General features: G+C 40.5%; 2 protein-coding genes across 4 annotated transcripts in view; both read right to left on the minus strand.

Moving 5' to 3' along the window:
* The window catches only part of LOC106146894, a gene marked incomplete in the record, with an annotated part of 1,786 nt that extends 611 nt beyond the window's left edge, over nt 1-1,175 (minus strand). The window contains 1 exon segment of the mRNA XM_013505737.1: nt 1-1,175. Within this exon segment, the coding sequence (XP_013361191.1) occupies nt 7-936 (930 nt within the window).
* The window catches only part of Atp2c1 (ATPase, Ca++ transporting, type 2C, member 1), a 137,133-nt gene that overhangs the window by 117,031 nt on the left and 6,225 nt on the right, over nt 1-13,877 (minus strand). The window lies entirely within an intron of this gene.

The following is a 13,877-nucleotide window of genomic DNA, read 5'->3' on the forward strand; positions in this document are numbered from 1 at the left end:
CCGCCGCTACCACTTCCGCCGCGAGGGGCGCGCGCGCAGGCGCACTGCGGCGCACGGCGGCCAGGCGGAAGTGCAGTGCAGACTGAGGCCGACGCTGCGGCCCGAGGTTCTCTCCTCGGCGTGGGCGTAGCTTCGTAGGCGGCCTTGCGGGCTGGCGGCCCGATTCTGCCCTGCCTGCCGCGGGGCGGCTCTTAGTCCACCTCGAGAACGGTGCCTGCTCGTTTTTACGCAGCGGACGCGCGCCGGGTTGGGCGGCCCGTCCTCCCCGCTCCGGCCGCTCCTTCCTGCAGACGGCCGGGCACAGTCATGGCCGCGGTCCGGGGCGTCGGGGCCCGGCGCCGTCACAATGTCGCGGCGACGCGGCGGGCTGCCGGGAACGGCGCCCAGCGAGCAGCCCCCGCCTCGCGCCCTCCCGCGCAGACCCGGGCGGCGCCCCCCCCAAGCTGTGTGCAGGAGGGATGCGCTTCCGCGCCCACGGCCCTGGAAGGGCAGAGTTGAGGCCGCGGGGCGGACGCTGGGGCTTCGCTCAAGGGGAGGGACCTCGAGGGGGGCTGCGGCCGCGACTCGAAACAAGCCGCCCACCGTAAGAGCCGCGCTCCCGCTGGCCGCCAGCTCTGTCTTGCCGCTGACTCCTTCACGCACGCAGCCCCTCGGCAACGCTCTTTGATGGACTGGTGAGCCAGACGCAGCAGCCATTGACCAGAGGTCTCTCTCTCCTGTGCCCGCCAGGGGGCAGAGCGACACTTGGAGAGCTGCTGCACATCCTCTACAGGATCCTGGGCGGCTCGGAATGAAACCGCTCCCCTGTTCTAGAGGTGTTTTCCCATCAGCGCTTACACCCACCGCGGACTTGCCTCCTGTCTGCTCTGTGACACCTTCCCGTACGCAGTCTACGCGCTTCACGTAAAATAAACGGACTCCGCTGCCTGTTTTCATGTTTGGCCCCCAAGAAAGTGAACTAATCTGGAGTCACGATTCTAAACAGTTGCTACCTTTTTTTTAAGAACTGATGAGCTTTTATTCAGTGAGGTCCTTTTCCAAAGTTGCACTGTCAGTAGAGTTCTAGACTAAAAATTACCCACTCTGGTTTGCATGCTTAGTGACTGTTATGGTTTGTGTCTGGATGTCCCCCCATGGCTTCATGCAGTCATGGGGCGGGCCTCTAGCCTCTACAGCTTATGACTGATTCATGGTCCAATGCTGAGATTGTAGGTGTGAATGCTACACCCGTCCAGGGGCGGGTAGTTTGCATTACAATGTAAGGGAGGGAAAGACGCATACTCCCTGCCTCTTTGCTCTTGCTGATTTTGCTGTTTTCTGAGGCCATGAACAGATGCCCTGTGCGATGCTGCCCAGCCTTGGAGCCAGCCAAGTACGGACTGAAACCTCCACAAACTGTGAGGTAAATAAACCTTTCCTTAATTTGGGGCATCAGGTATTCTGTCTCAGCAACGAGAGAAAAGTAAGCAAGACAGTGACTTGTGTGCACAAGGGCATCATAACCCTACCCCTCATACAGTGAATGCGCCAGCTCCTGCACGGTGTTACCGTTCCTGAGGTAATTAATTGTACTTGTTGACCCTTGATACATTTTATCTAGAGCAACTTTTCCTTATTCCTATTGTTAAACCGGAAAAGAAGCTGGATAATGGAACTTTTCAGGAAAATTGTCACTCTCTTTTTTTTAACTTCATCCTTAATCCACTGGCACTCATCTCGAAAATCCCTAGGCTTGTGGGCAGTGAGGAGCCTGAAATGATAGCTCATTGTTCAGCTTTTCAGTTGATCCTGAGCTTTATCAACATGATCTCTACAAAATGATTCCTTGTTCTGTACCAGGAACATCTCCACCAAACTAGCCATCATCAGTAGAACCAACTGTGACTTCAACATTTACTATGTATATTTATAAATTTTGTACATGAAAGATAGCATAAATTAATACTATTCAAACCAGAGAAATAGGAAATGCTTAGGTTACAAACTAGAGAAGCCCTGCTCCTTCTCTCACATCCCCTCTTCAGACTGAGCAAACCTGCCATGAGATTGTAATAGCCATCACTGCCTCCTCATTTTAGAGAAACGGAACTAAAATGTGTGTGTATTGTACCTATAATCCTAGCACTTGGGAGGCTGAGGCAGGAAGATCACTTTGAATTTGAGACCATCCTGGGCTACATAGCATGTTCAAGACGAGCCTGAACATAGTGACACCCTGACTCAAAAAACAAACAAAAAAAAGTAATATATATGTGCACTACAAATGTACATTTTACCTGGGCAGATGTACACACACACACACACACACACACACACACACACACTGACCTTATAAGATTCTTGTAAGGATCTAAAAAAACATTGTAAATTAAAACCACGATAAAACTATACAGAGAAGCAAGCAAAAGACTGAAATATTAGCTTGAGTGAGATTGATGGTAGTGAAGTATATTATGTCTGAGCTTTTATTTTTTTACTTAAAAATCAATGCTTTAAAATTTTGGGTTTAATTATTTTGTTCTAAATAATGTACAAAATCAAATACATCTATGGAAAAATTGGTCACAGGGGCTGGAGATGTATTCAGCAGTAAAGCACTTGTCCACCATGTGCAAGGCCCCACCAACACCAAAACATAATCCCACCTTTGACTTTGCTACTTGCTTCCTATGACCAAACTAAAACCTGAATGTCTACTTTCTTGTAAAGCAAAGAAGCATTAAGGGATTTTAAGTAGTATGACAATGAACATACATTCCCCAAACCACAATGGGGTTACTAGGACCACATGATCTGAGCAGGATGAATCTTAATCAATATTGTGTACAAACAACCTAAACCATGTAAAATTGCATGGTCAGATTTCAAACCTAGGCAACCATTTGAAACCAAAAGATAATATTGAGGTGGTTGCTTCAATGCAAGTAGAAGGTTTCAGCTGAGCCTGTGCTTTGAACTCTGATGGCATGCATATCAATGCATGACAAAACTGAAAGTATGATTACTTCCAGCAGTCTTTAGTCATTACTTTTACGGATCAAGGAATTTACTCTTAATTCCTAGACAAGACTGCTGGGAGGCTGTTCATAAGTAGTAGGTCTTAGGACAGCCAAGTAAGTTCACTTGTCACTGGCCAGTATCTTCCAACTTTCAAAGCTTTACTGATGGTTTTGTCATAAATAGCTGATACGATGAGACAGATTCCATACCATGTTTGCAGGTCCCTGGCTGTGTTTGCAGTTATTACCATCGCATCTCCCTTCATAGAAATGCTGTCTCAATTTCACATCAGAAACAGTTGTAATCTCTCTTTATCCTACTGCATACTGGTGTCAGAGAAAGCCTTGGGAAAGGTCACATTTCCTCTGACATTCAAAGTGGCACATTTTGCACTTACAACTTTCCTATCCCAACTAGAAGTCAAATACCTTTTTGCAAAACTTGCATCTTTGCCTGAACTTGTCCCATGTCCTTCCATTCCCCCTGCAGAAATCATCTCTCTCCACTGTGCTTCCTATTGTGAAAGTAAGCAAGAAAAAGAGGCACAAACATGCCATTATGATAATAAATTAGAGAGAGAGCACAGAAATAGCACAAGGCTTTATAAAGATCTTGAAGTTTAATCCTGAAAATCAGGCTAACAGATAATCACTCTCACTGCACATACTACACAAGATACAGAAGCTATATCAAAGAGAAGGTTTACATGGTAATGAGATTAGAAGTGAGAATTGCCATTTGGCTGCATGATTTGGGAAACAGAGAAAGGAAATTACAAACTGACACCAAAGAGTTTTTGTAACACAAGCAAATTGTTAAACCTTAAAGGCCAGAAAATGCTTCAGGTGGAAAACTAGAAGCGTGTTTTACAGTATACCTTTAGGTAACTATTTTTGTTTCCTAGTTATAGAAGGGAATGCTTGTGTAGCCTATATCAGGCGATATTAAGAATAATTTAATATTGCCAAATGTCTTACATTAGCATGAACTGGGAAATGAAGGTGACAGGCTAGGGGAGACTTTTCTATTGGCGAGGAACAAATAAACAAGTGCAAATTTAGGTTTCATTTGGCCCTGTGAGGCCCCAATTCCAAGGACCACATGCAAAACTTTTCTAAGAAACTGCTAGATCAACTAGCAGGAGTACCAGCATTCTAGATGAATACTGCCCCTGTCTGGAACAGTTAACAACTGACAACCTAGAAATGGCACAAAGCACTTTGAAGAGAATAAAGAGCACTCTATGTTGTACGGCAAGTGATAAAGTCCATATTGTCATGAACGTTATGAGTGATCCTCAACTGTCCATTCCCACCAGGATCATTAAGTGTGGCCCCACTGTCAGTATATTGCAGCAGAACTTAGCAGACCAATTCTCAGACCACACCAGGACCTAGTAAATCAGAACTCTGTGGTTATAGTCAACAACCTATGATTAACAAGTTTTCCCCGTGACCCCGAGTGCTTAAAAGTGCTACGACCATCTTCCTATCCCTCCTTTGGCCCTTCCCCAGCACCAGAGATGACAAAGTAGTGATGGAAAGAAGCCAGTTCCCATAACATGCAATTAAGCTAACAAATCAACCAGACTTAGAGCCTACCATACCACTGGACTTCTTTTAATGTGAGATAATAAATTACATTTTCTGTTACTTGCAACTAGAAACACCCCAATTAGTATATTACATGAGAAAAAATTGATTTAGCTAAACATGTTAAAATCTAGTTGGCTGATGTTTTGGCTTTCCTATAAAAGTAAAAGTAGGGGCTGGGGGTTTAGCTCAGCAGCACAGCGCCTGCCTGGCAAGCACAAGGTCGTGAGTTCGATTCCCAGTACCGGAAAAAAACAAACAAACAAAAAAAAAAAGTAAAAGTAGTTCAATATAATCTAGCCAAGTGATAAAAGGTTATATTAATTACTGAAAATGCTAAAGACAATGTTAACCAATGGGAAGTTACAAAATAAGATATAAATATTTAAAAAACTGAACAAGGTGGTACACACCTATAATAGCACTCTGTAAGGCTGAGGCAGGAGGGCTGCAGATTTAATCCTACCCTCAGCAGTTTAGAGACTTAGCAAAGCCCTGTCTCAAAATTTAAAAAAAAAAAAATTGAAGGTAGGGATATGGCTCATTGCAAAGGTCCTGGGTTCAATCCCCAGTGCTGAGGGGAAAAAAACGACTGAACAAAGTAGTGTGTGTTTTTAAATTAAGAACTAGATTAGCAGATAAAGTAAAAAAATTAGCCATTGACTTCAAAGTTCTATTTTTTCTTATTACTAATCAGGAATACTTTTAAAATATAACTATACTTCTTTCCTGAAAATTAGTGAGATTTTAGATTTTTTACTTTCTTATGTACTTATGTGCCCTGGTACCAAGAATTTTGGAAACTTTGAGGGGGGTGTCAAAGATCAAATTATAGGACTTCATATGTGCAAGGCATGCACTGTACTACTGAGCTACATACCCAGCCTTTTCTGTTTTAATTCTTAAATTAATGATTATTCAGTGACATATTCTGCTAAGAAATTATGTTTATACCTTCCTAAAGGAACTTATGTCATAGTATCTTAAATAAATCTTACCCCCCAAGAAACTTGATTCTTAATATTTTAGGGTTTGCACATCAACTTGTTTCTATTATCTGATTTAGAGCAGTTAAAAAAGGTATAATATTTGCATTTTTAAAAAAACATACACATACATTCGTCCCTAGTTTAAATTATCAAACTGCTGTGTGCACTTGTGTGTGCATGTGCGTGGGGGGGGATTAGACCCAGAGTCCCACACATGCAAAGCTCTACTGCTGAGCTACACTCCCAGAATTGCTCATTTTAACCCTGAAGAATTGCAAAAGTTCTTGGACAGGTAAAGATGCCAACAATGCACATCTGATCACAGCATCTTTACTTTTATGGAAATGAGAATCAGTCCTCACTGAACAGCTGCCAAGACTACACCTTTGTTTAGGGCTTTTCAGCTGACAGGCCATTTCCATGATGCAACTGTATTTGATTCTCACAATCCTGTGAGGCAAACAGGCCAGGGCTCATAAAGAGCTTTTCGTGGCTGACAGAGCTGAGACGCACACAGGTAACTCTTCCTGCATGAGAATGTCTCATGACTCAGTGTCAAAAGTCAAGAGCAAACCGGCCTAACTGCAACTTCCTTCATGCTTCCACAGCATCCTAGTAGAGAAATATAGGAAGATGCCGTTTACTGAATTATCTTTTGTAGTTCATCTTATTTTATTCAATTTGTGCCATTTTCAATTCAATGTGGCCCCATGCAACCTTGATGCAGACCAACTCCCAGACATAGGGAAGGTATCTGCCCCATAGCTCACTTGATGACATTCAAGACCATGTTAAAAAAGTCATTGCCTTTTTGGTCAATCTTGGTAATTGTCTATATCTATTCACTTGTTCATATTTATCTTCAGGCTGCATTACTGGGAATGCATGCTCCAAGCAGAATCTGTTTAAGAGGCCCTTGGGTTTCTCTTCTCAGAGTTGAAAAGTGCTGCTAAAATGGGAGTGTAGTCTTATGAATAACTAACCACAGACAAGCATTTTAGAGAGATTATTCAGAAGGTAATTGAGACATGTTCACTAGCATGTTGTATTGAAAAATCAACAGAATACATATTAAATATATGTCATAGGTTCTAAAAGCCACTAAGCAGTATTAGGAATACTGATTTCATCTTTCCAGCTAAATTTTTGTTATTCTGAGTCTTTTATAATCATATTTGCAGATTAACCTAGAGTAAGGGTGAGGGAATTTTTTTAAAATACTAAGATCTCATAATGGCTTTAGAGCATATAGAAGACATCATTATAACATCCTTTTTATGTCCATAATATAAATCAACAACTAAAATTTTCAGTTGCCACATCAGTTTAATCAGTAAATGGCTGTAAAAGAAGGAAGTAAATAAATAAGATTACATCTTCAATTATATTCTAAGAGCAAAGACTTTGCTTAATTACCTCTTGCATTAGGAAGCATCTCCTAGTACTAGGCATGGAACGCCCCAGTCAAAAATGGTTAGTGAAGAACTTATGAGCTGTGAATCATAACTATTCTCCTGGTTTGACAGTGATCTTCTATCTGCTAAATGATGTACGTGCTATTCTTGAGAAGGTGGATGCCAACCCCATCAGCTTTGATTTTGAAAATGTGCATCATCAAATGATGTGCATCAATAATTCTCAAAGCAGATACCTACCACCTTGGAACTTAGGGGAAATGCACATTCATGGACCCCACTCCACCATGTCTGAATCAGCCTCTGGAGTACAGTCTAGCATTGTGTTCTTTAAATCCTCAGATGATTCCAATGTATGCTCAGGTCTGAGTATCAATTTACAAGAAGCATAAAGCTTTCATCTAAAAATATCTTTTATCATGCTAATAGTCTTTCATTCTAAAAAACAGAGTGAGTGTATATCAATATCTTAAACCTCCTCCAACTTTCTTAAATCATACAGGGCTATAAACTTCTTTCAGCTATTAGCCTAAAGCCAATTATTGTAATATATGAAGAGAAAAAGCATTAAGATCACAAAGAGATTATATTTCTTCCTCTCCGCTTAAGTAATTCTGAGTATCAATTTGCATAGCCTTGGTTTGAGAGAATGAGGACAAAAGCTAGACAGCAATTCAGTGAAAATGGAGCTACATTTGTAATCCCAACTGTGAAATCAGTCTTTGTTTTCTTATTCCAGGTCAGGACCCTGGGAACAATGCTTCTTTGACCAGGAGTATCAGGATTTAGCAGTACCAGTAAGATGAAAGAAGATAGAAAAAAACTTCATAAAGTAAACAGAAAATGTCATTCTGTTGAAAGAGGGTCTTCCTCAGAGAAAATTTCATAAAAATAATTTTTTAAAGGTGTGTAACATTTCAGAAGCTATAAAAATTTTAAGTACATTAAATGCCATGACATAGCTCAATGGTGAGCGTAAAACAGGTAATGGTGTAGGACACAATTATATGCACTGCTTACACTTAAAGACAGTTATCCACAGAAACAATGAAGGAGGCTCAAGAGTTTCTAAGAGGAGGATACATGAAAAAGCCGGGCATTTGAATACATTAAAGAGCAAAACTCAGCAAGAAAAGCAAATGTAGAGGTGACCTTTTAACCAAAAAAAAAAAAAAAACCGGGCTGGGGATTTAGCTCAGTGGCATAAGCGCCTCCCTGGCAAGCATGAGGTCGTGAGTTTGATTCCCAGTACCGGGGAAAAAAAACCTAAAAAAAAAAAAAAAAATAGAGGTGACCTTTTCCAGAGAATCAGATAACTTACAGTAACTATGTTATAACTGCAAATAACAGTTGAGTTTGCAAAACCTTGATTACATCTTAATGAATTACAATTTTTCTACTGTGTAGTCTTTAAGAGCGATCACATGCTCTTTCTCCTGATGTGTTAACCGGTCTGCTTGGAAGAATAGTAAATGGTGTGTTTAATATTAATTAGACTAATATGGTAGTATTGGAGTCTGTTTGTATTTCCAAATAATCCCTTTGCAAATAATAATGCTTTGAAAGATAAATGGGGACAGAGGAAATAGGGACCCTTGAGGTTTAACAGTATCATAATATGCCCATCTCCATCATTTTGCTTACAAAATACACTGAAGGAACATCCTCTGCTTCATTTAATAAGATTGAGAGCTAAAGCTGCTCAGAACAGCACCTCATTTATCAATTTTTTCCACTACTGGGGATGGAACCTAGGAGTACTCTATCCCCAGCCCTTTTTATTTTTGGGACAGGGTCTTATGTAGTTGTCCAGACTGGCCTTGAACTGGAGATGTTCCTACTTCAGCCTTCAGAGTAGCTGGGATTACAGGTGTCCACCATCATGCCCAATATTTATCATCTTTATGAAGCACCCTGTGGCATGGACACTTGTATATTACCATGTAATACTATGTTGCTGTTGTTGTTGTTGTTGTACTCATCCTGCAGAGCCAGGTTTTCTGGAAGGCCAACAAAGATTAAGCTTCAGGGCTCCTCACTTCAGAGGCCCCTTTTAAGACCCTGAGAGAGTCTAGTCATGCTCTTATGGTCTTGTATTTTGGTAAGATGTGCATAAATTATTTTAGTATAATTGATTTTAGAGCTCTCCTTTTTTATTTTAAAGAGAATAAAAAAAAAAACAAGAACAAAATAACAACAATAAAGACAAAAACAAAACAAAGCAAGAACAATAAAAATGGTACAGGGTTTCAAAACAAAATGATGGGAATTAACAGTGGTTATATTACATATTGTGATCTTCAACAAAGTTGCTCAGATTACCAGATGTAAGAATGCAAGATTGATCAAACCATTAAAGAGAATAAAAAATAATAAAAAAATTAGAAATGCTAGCTTCACTAGACAAGATGTTAAGAATTCACCAATGGTTGTTATGTTTACATATTGTTGTCTTCAAATTAGTTGTTCAGATTACCAGATATAAGCACGCAAAATTGTCAAAAAAAAAAAAATGGAACACTTCATGAATGTACATGTCATCCTTGAGCAGGGGCCATGCTAATCTCTGTGTCATTCCAATTTTTAGTATATATGCTGCCAAAGCAAGCACTAGAGTACTCTTTTTGCTGACTTTCCTTCCACCACAATTCTCTCCTCAGGTAGCATGGAAGTGAACATGGGTACAGTTATGGATCTGGCTCAAATGAACTCAATATGGAGATGTGTTTGGATTTTGTCTGAGGTAGAGCATATAAATGTATACATATGGTTGTAGTCATGTACAGTTAAGTTATGGCTAACTGCTTTGGTACAGAAATGACATCCAGAATAGTCCTAGTTCCTATACATGGGGCCTGGAATCTCAGCATCAGTGTCCCATGATGCCAAGCACCTGCAGAGTCAGGACAGTTAAGGGAGAGACAATAGAGCTAGTCTGTGGTGTTTTCTAGATTCTAATGAAAAACAAATATAAACAGACCCTTAGAGGAGTGTTTGCATTTGTGTTATCTCTTTGGAGGAGATTAGCAAATCTTTGTTATCCGAAGAAGTGATTAAAAACTACAGCTTAAGATGTAGGAACAGTACTTTTAAGTTTTAAATGTACTGGTTAATTGGTAAAACCTTTTATTTTTTAAATTGTATGCTGTCTGTGGTATTTTTTTCACTCAAATTTGTGATTTTTTTGTGATTTCTTACTCCATTCTAAATAAACACTCACTCTGCACCAAATTTAATATTTACAATTTTGTAATATTTAATTTTGCATGTTTATGTGTCTGTGTTTAATTTTATGTGTCAATTTTATGTGGTTGGATAGCTAGTAAAACACCTTCTGGATGTACCTCTGAGGGTGATTTGGGAAAAGACTAGCATTTGAATGAGTAGATTGAGTGTCTCCCAGGTATGGGTGCTCATTAGGGAGTACAGAACAGAACAAAAGGGCAGAGTGAGGGTGAAGATTCTTCCTCTGAGCTGGGACACCCATCTCCTGCTCTGGGACTCAGTGCTCCTGGGTCTTAGGTCTTCTGACTTTGACTGACTTACACCACTGGTTTTCCCACTTGTAGAGGGCAGGTCCTGAGACTTCTCATCCCCCATAACTGTGTGTGTCAATTCTCATGGTAAAAGGTCACCTCTCTTGGTTGAAAGACTGGAAGGGGAAAAAAGGAAGAAAGAGAGGGAGGGAGAAGAGAGAAAGGGCTGCTATTGGTTCTGTTGCCCTAGAGAATGCTGATACATACAGTTTTCATATAAGAAGTTCCCCCAAACTGAATCAACTTTAGACATCTCTAAAACCTGGATCTCCACCTATATTCCTTCTTCCAAAAAAGATTCAAGGTGTCTTCTCAACACGATAGTTATGACAGTTTCATTTTAATGCCCTTATCCTCAATAAATGAAGTAAAATCTAAAATCAAGGAAAAAAGAGGGGAAGGAATGAAGAGGAGAGGAGGGGCCCAGTCAGGGGGCGGTGTCTCCACATGTTTGCCAAACAGACAAACTGGGAGCAAAGTCTTACTGCCACCACTTATGACTATGTACCAAGTTCTTTCATCTCTTTAAGTCTCAGTTCTCTCACATATAAAATAAGAATTATACCACCTACTTTTCAGTGTTACTATGAGAATTAAATGACAAGACAGATAAAGCACCCGATCAAGTTCCTTGCGTATATATGACATTTCATAAAATATTCAAATTCCTGTGCATTCTGGAATGGACAGTCTAGTTATATTTCCTGAAATAGACTTCTAGTAAGCTGCCTTTGGGATGAACAGGAACAAAATAATTACAGCATTTCCCCAACTCTCTTCACAGCAAACTTTGAGCAGCACAACATATGTAGGGAGTTCATATCTTTTTCTGTCAAGACATGGAGCTGTACAAGGTGTGAAAGTATCTAATTTCCTGTTCTGGACAAAAGCTAGCAAAGTCTTGCAGAAAAACTGTGTAAGGAGTAGAATGGGATAACAAGTGGCTCTGTTTTGGATCCTGAACTTCACACAAAGGCCCATGGTGAAGGGCTTGGTTCCCAGCCCCAGCGTTGGTGGGACTTTGCAGAGATGGGGCCGAGTGGAAGGAAGGGAGATTATTAAGGGAGGGACTTGGAGGGAGATGGGGACCCCAGACCTGCTATTCCTCTCTCTTTGCTTCTTCCACCTCATGTTCCCATCATGATGCCCTGCCTCATCAGAGACCCAGATCATCAGCCAAACAACCATGGACTGAAACTTCCCAAACTGGGTACCAAACAAAATTTCCTTCTAAGTTTTCTCAGGTATCTTGTTCCAGTAATACAAAGCTGACTAACACACAAATTTAGGGGTCTTCATCATAAAAAGCTATGCATGTGCTTATTTCAAAGACAAAGTAACAGTTCTAATATTCACTCATTTACTGACTCCTGTGTCTCAAAGTTTTCTGAGCACAATAGATTAGGAAAATTTAAAAGGAAATGACAGGGTTGGAAATAGCTCAGAAGTCAACCAAGGGTCCAGGCATCTCCCAGGAATATCTGATACTTCACAACTGTGACTGTATGGGCAATAAGGATAGAAACTTTCAGAAGGTTCAGTGCTGAACAGAAAGTTAATAGCATTAACTGAAGGAAAATATTTGAAAATACAGCAGGTTCTATATTAAGAAAAAATCACTGTAATCAAAATGACACAAAATAACCTGAAATTCTTAGTGTCTGTATCGGTCAATGACTTAGCTATTTATCCTTACACTGGAGGGGATTATAAAACCTACAAAGCTATGGATAGGAGTGTTATAGTGATAGATTAAGCTCAGAAAAGCTAGTCACTGGTATATGAGCTCTCCACCTGACATCTTTGCTGGGTATAGCTATATTTCCTTTCCTTGCTGGAGGATTACATGCTACCCGAATCTCCAAAGACATATGATGCCATCTTCTTTGGTCTTAAGACTCCAGAGAAACATACTTATATCGTGGAGGATGTATCACTAATTAAATAAAACAGATGAATTCTAACTGATCCATCTGTACCCTCTGCTTGCTCTTAAAAAATCTAACATGTCTATCTCTCTACTGCCTATTAGACTAGAATCCAGGGGCTAGAATGGGTCTAATAAGTAATTCACTCTTTTCTTTGACAAGACAGAAAACATAACATGCCCCAAGGAGGGGTTGCATCACCCTGAACTCTGCAAAGATAGTTCATTCCTTCACCTCCCGTTTGTACAAAGTCCATCTTACCCTTCTCTGCAGTTCTAGTCATTAATCTCAATAATTCTCCCTTACCAATTGCATCCCTACCTTTCTCCATAAGTCAGCCCTATTATTCTATGAAATATACACACAAAGACACAGACCAAAAACATCACATCTTAAATCTCTTCCTCACAGAACTTAACATCTAGAATTCTTTCAAGCACTTCTGTCTCAAGGTAGAATTTATTGCACCTCTCCTCCTTCCACTCAGTCCACATACTTATATTCAATGCCTTTCATCTGACAGGTACTGTGTTAATCATTTAGGACCTGTTGGAGATTAAATAGCCCCAAAAATTCATGCAGAATTGCTACCAGGATAAATAAAACCAAGGAGAATTACAAGGTTCCTTCAAAGTATATATTTAGAAATAGAACTGAAGTGTGAAAGTCAGAAAAGGCTACTCTACAGGAGGTAATACTGAATTGAGATCTGAAGGGAAAGTAGCTATTCTAGGGGAGGATAATGAGGTAACAAGTAGAAGGAAGGTCCTGGCCAGGAAATAGCAGGGAATGGGGAAATACAAGAATGGTATTATAGGGACAAGGGAGGCAATGTCAACATGCAGTGGGAAAGAACTGGAGCAAAACCAAAGTCCTTCATGTTGGGGGTTTCATCTTTATCCAAAAAGTGAGTGGAAGCCAATGGAAGATCATAAGCCTGATGCTGAGCCGTTGTATGGTCATTTGTCTTGGGAAGATACTCTGTCTGTAGGGTGGACACAGGGAGAATGATGGAGAAACGATCATAGTCTCTCAGGCACAAAGGACTGGTGGGTGCTTTGGTGGGGTACTGAAACAGAAGTAGCTGACAGGATAGATAGTGTTCAAGGACGGAGCTGAAGGACTTGGAGGTAGACTAGACATTGACTGAGAGAATGGAAGATGCCAAGGATGACTCGTAGGCCTCTGCCTGAACAATAGACAGGATGGGTGAAGAATCTAGGTGATAGTCATTAAAAATCCACTAATCTTCATGCAAGTTCTCCATTACAATAGTTAGGTACCTTATAGGTTATAAGGAAATTCACTGCTAGAATGTGTTTGTGTGTGCGTGTGTGTAAATACATACCTTTCTCTCCCTTCAGAGAGGAGTCATAATTATGATAAAATAGTTCAACTTTTAATGTCATTTTAATAG

The sequence above is a fragment of the Chinchilla lanigera genome, unplaced genomic scaffold (assembly GCF_000276665.1).
Source record: "Chinchilla lanigera isolate Chin_1 unplaced genomic scaffold, ChiLan1.0 scaffold00100, whole genome shotgun sequence".
Lineage (NCBI taxonomy): Eukaryota > Metazoa > Chordata > Mammalia > Rodentia > Chinchillidae > Chinchilla > Chinchilla lanigera.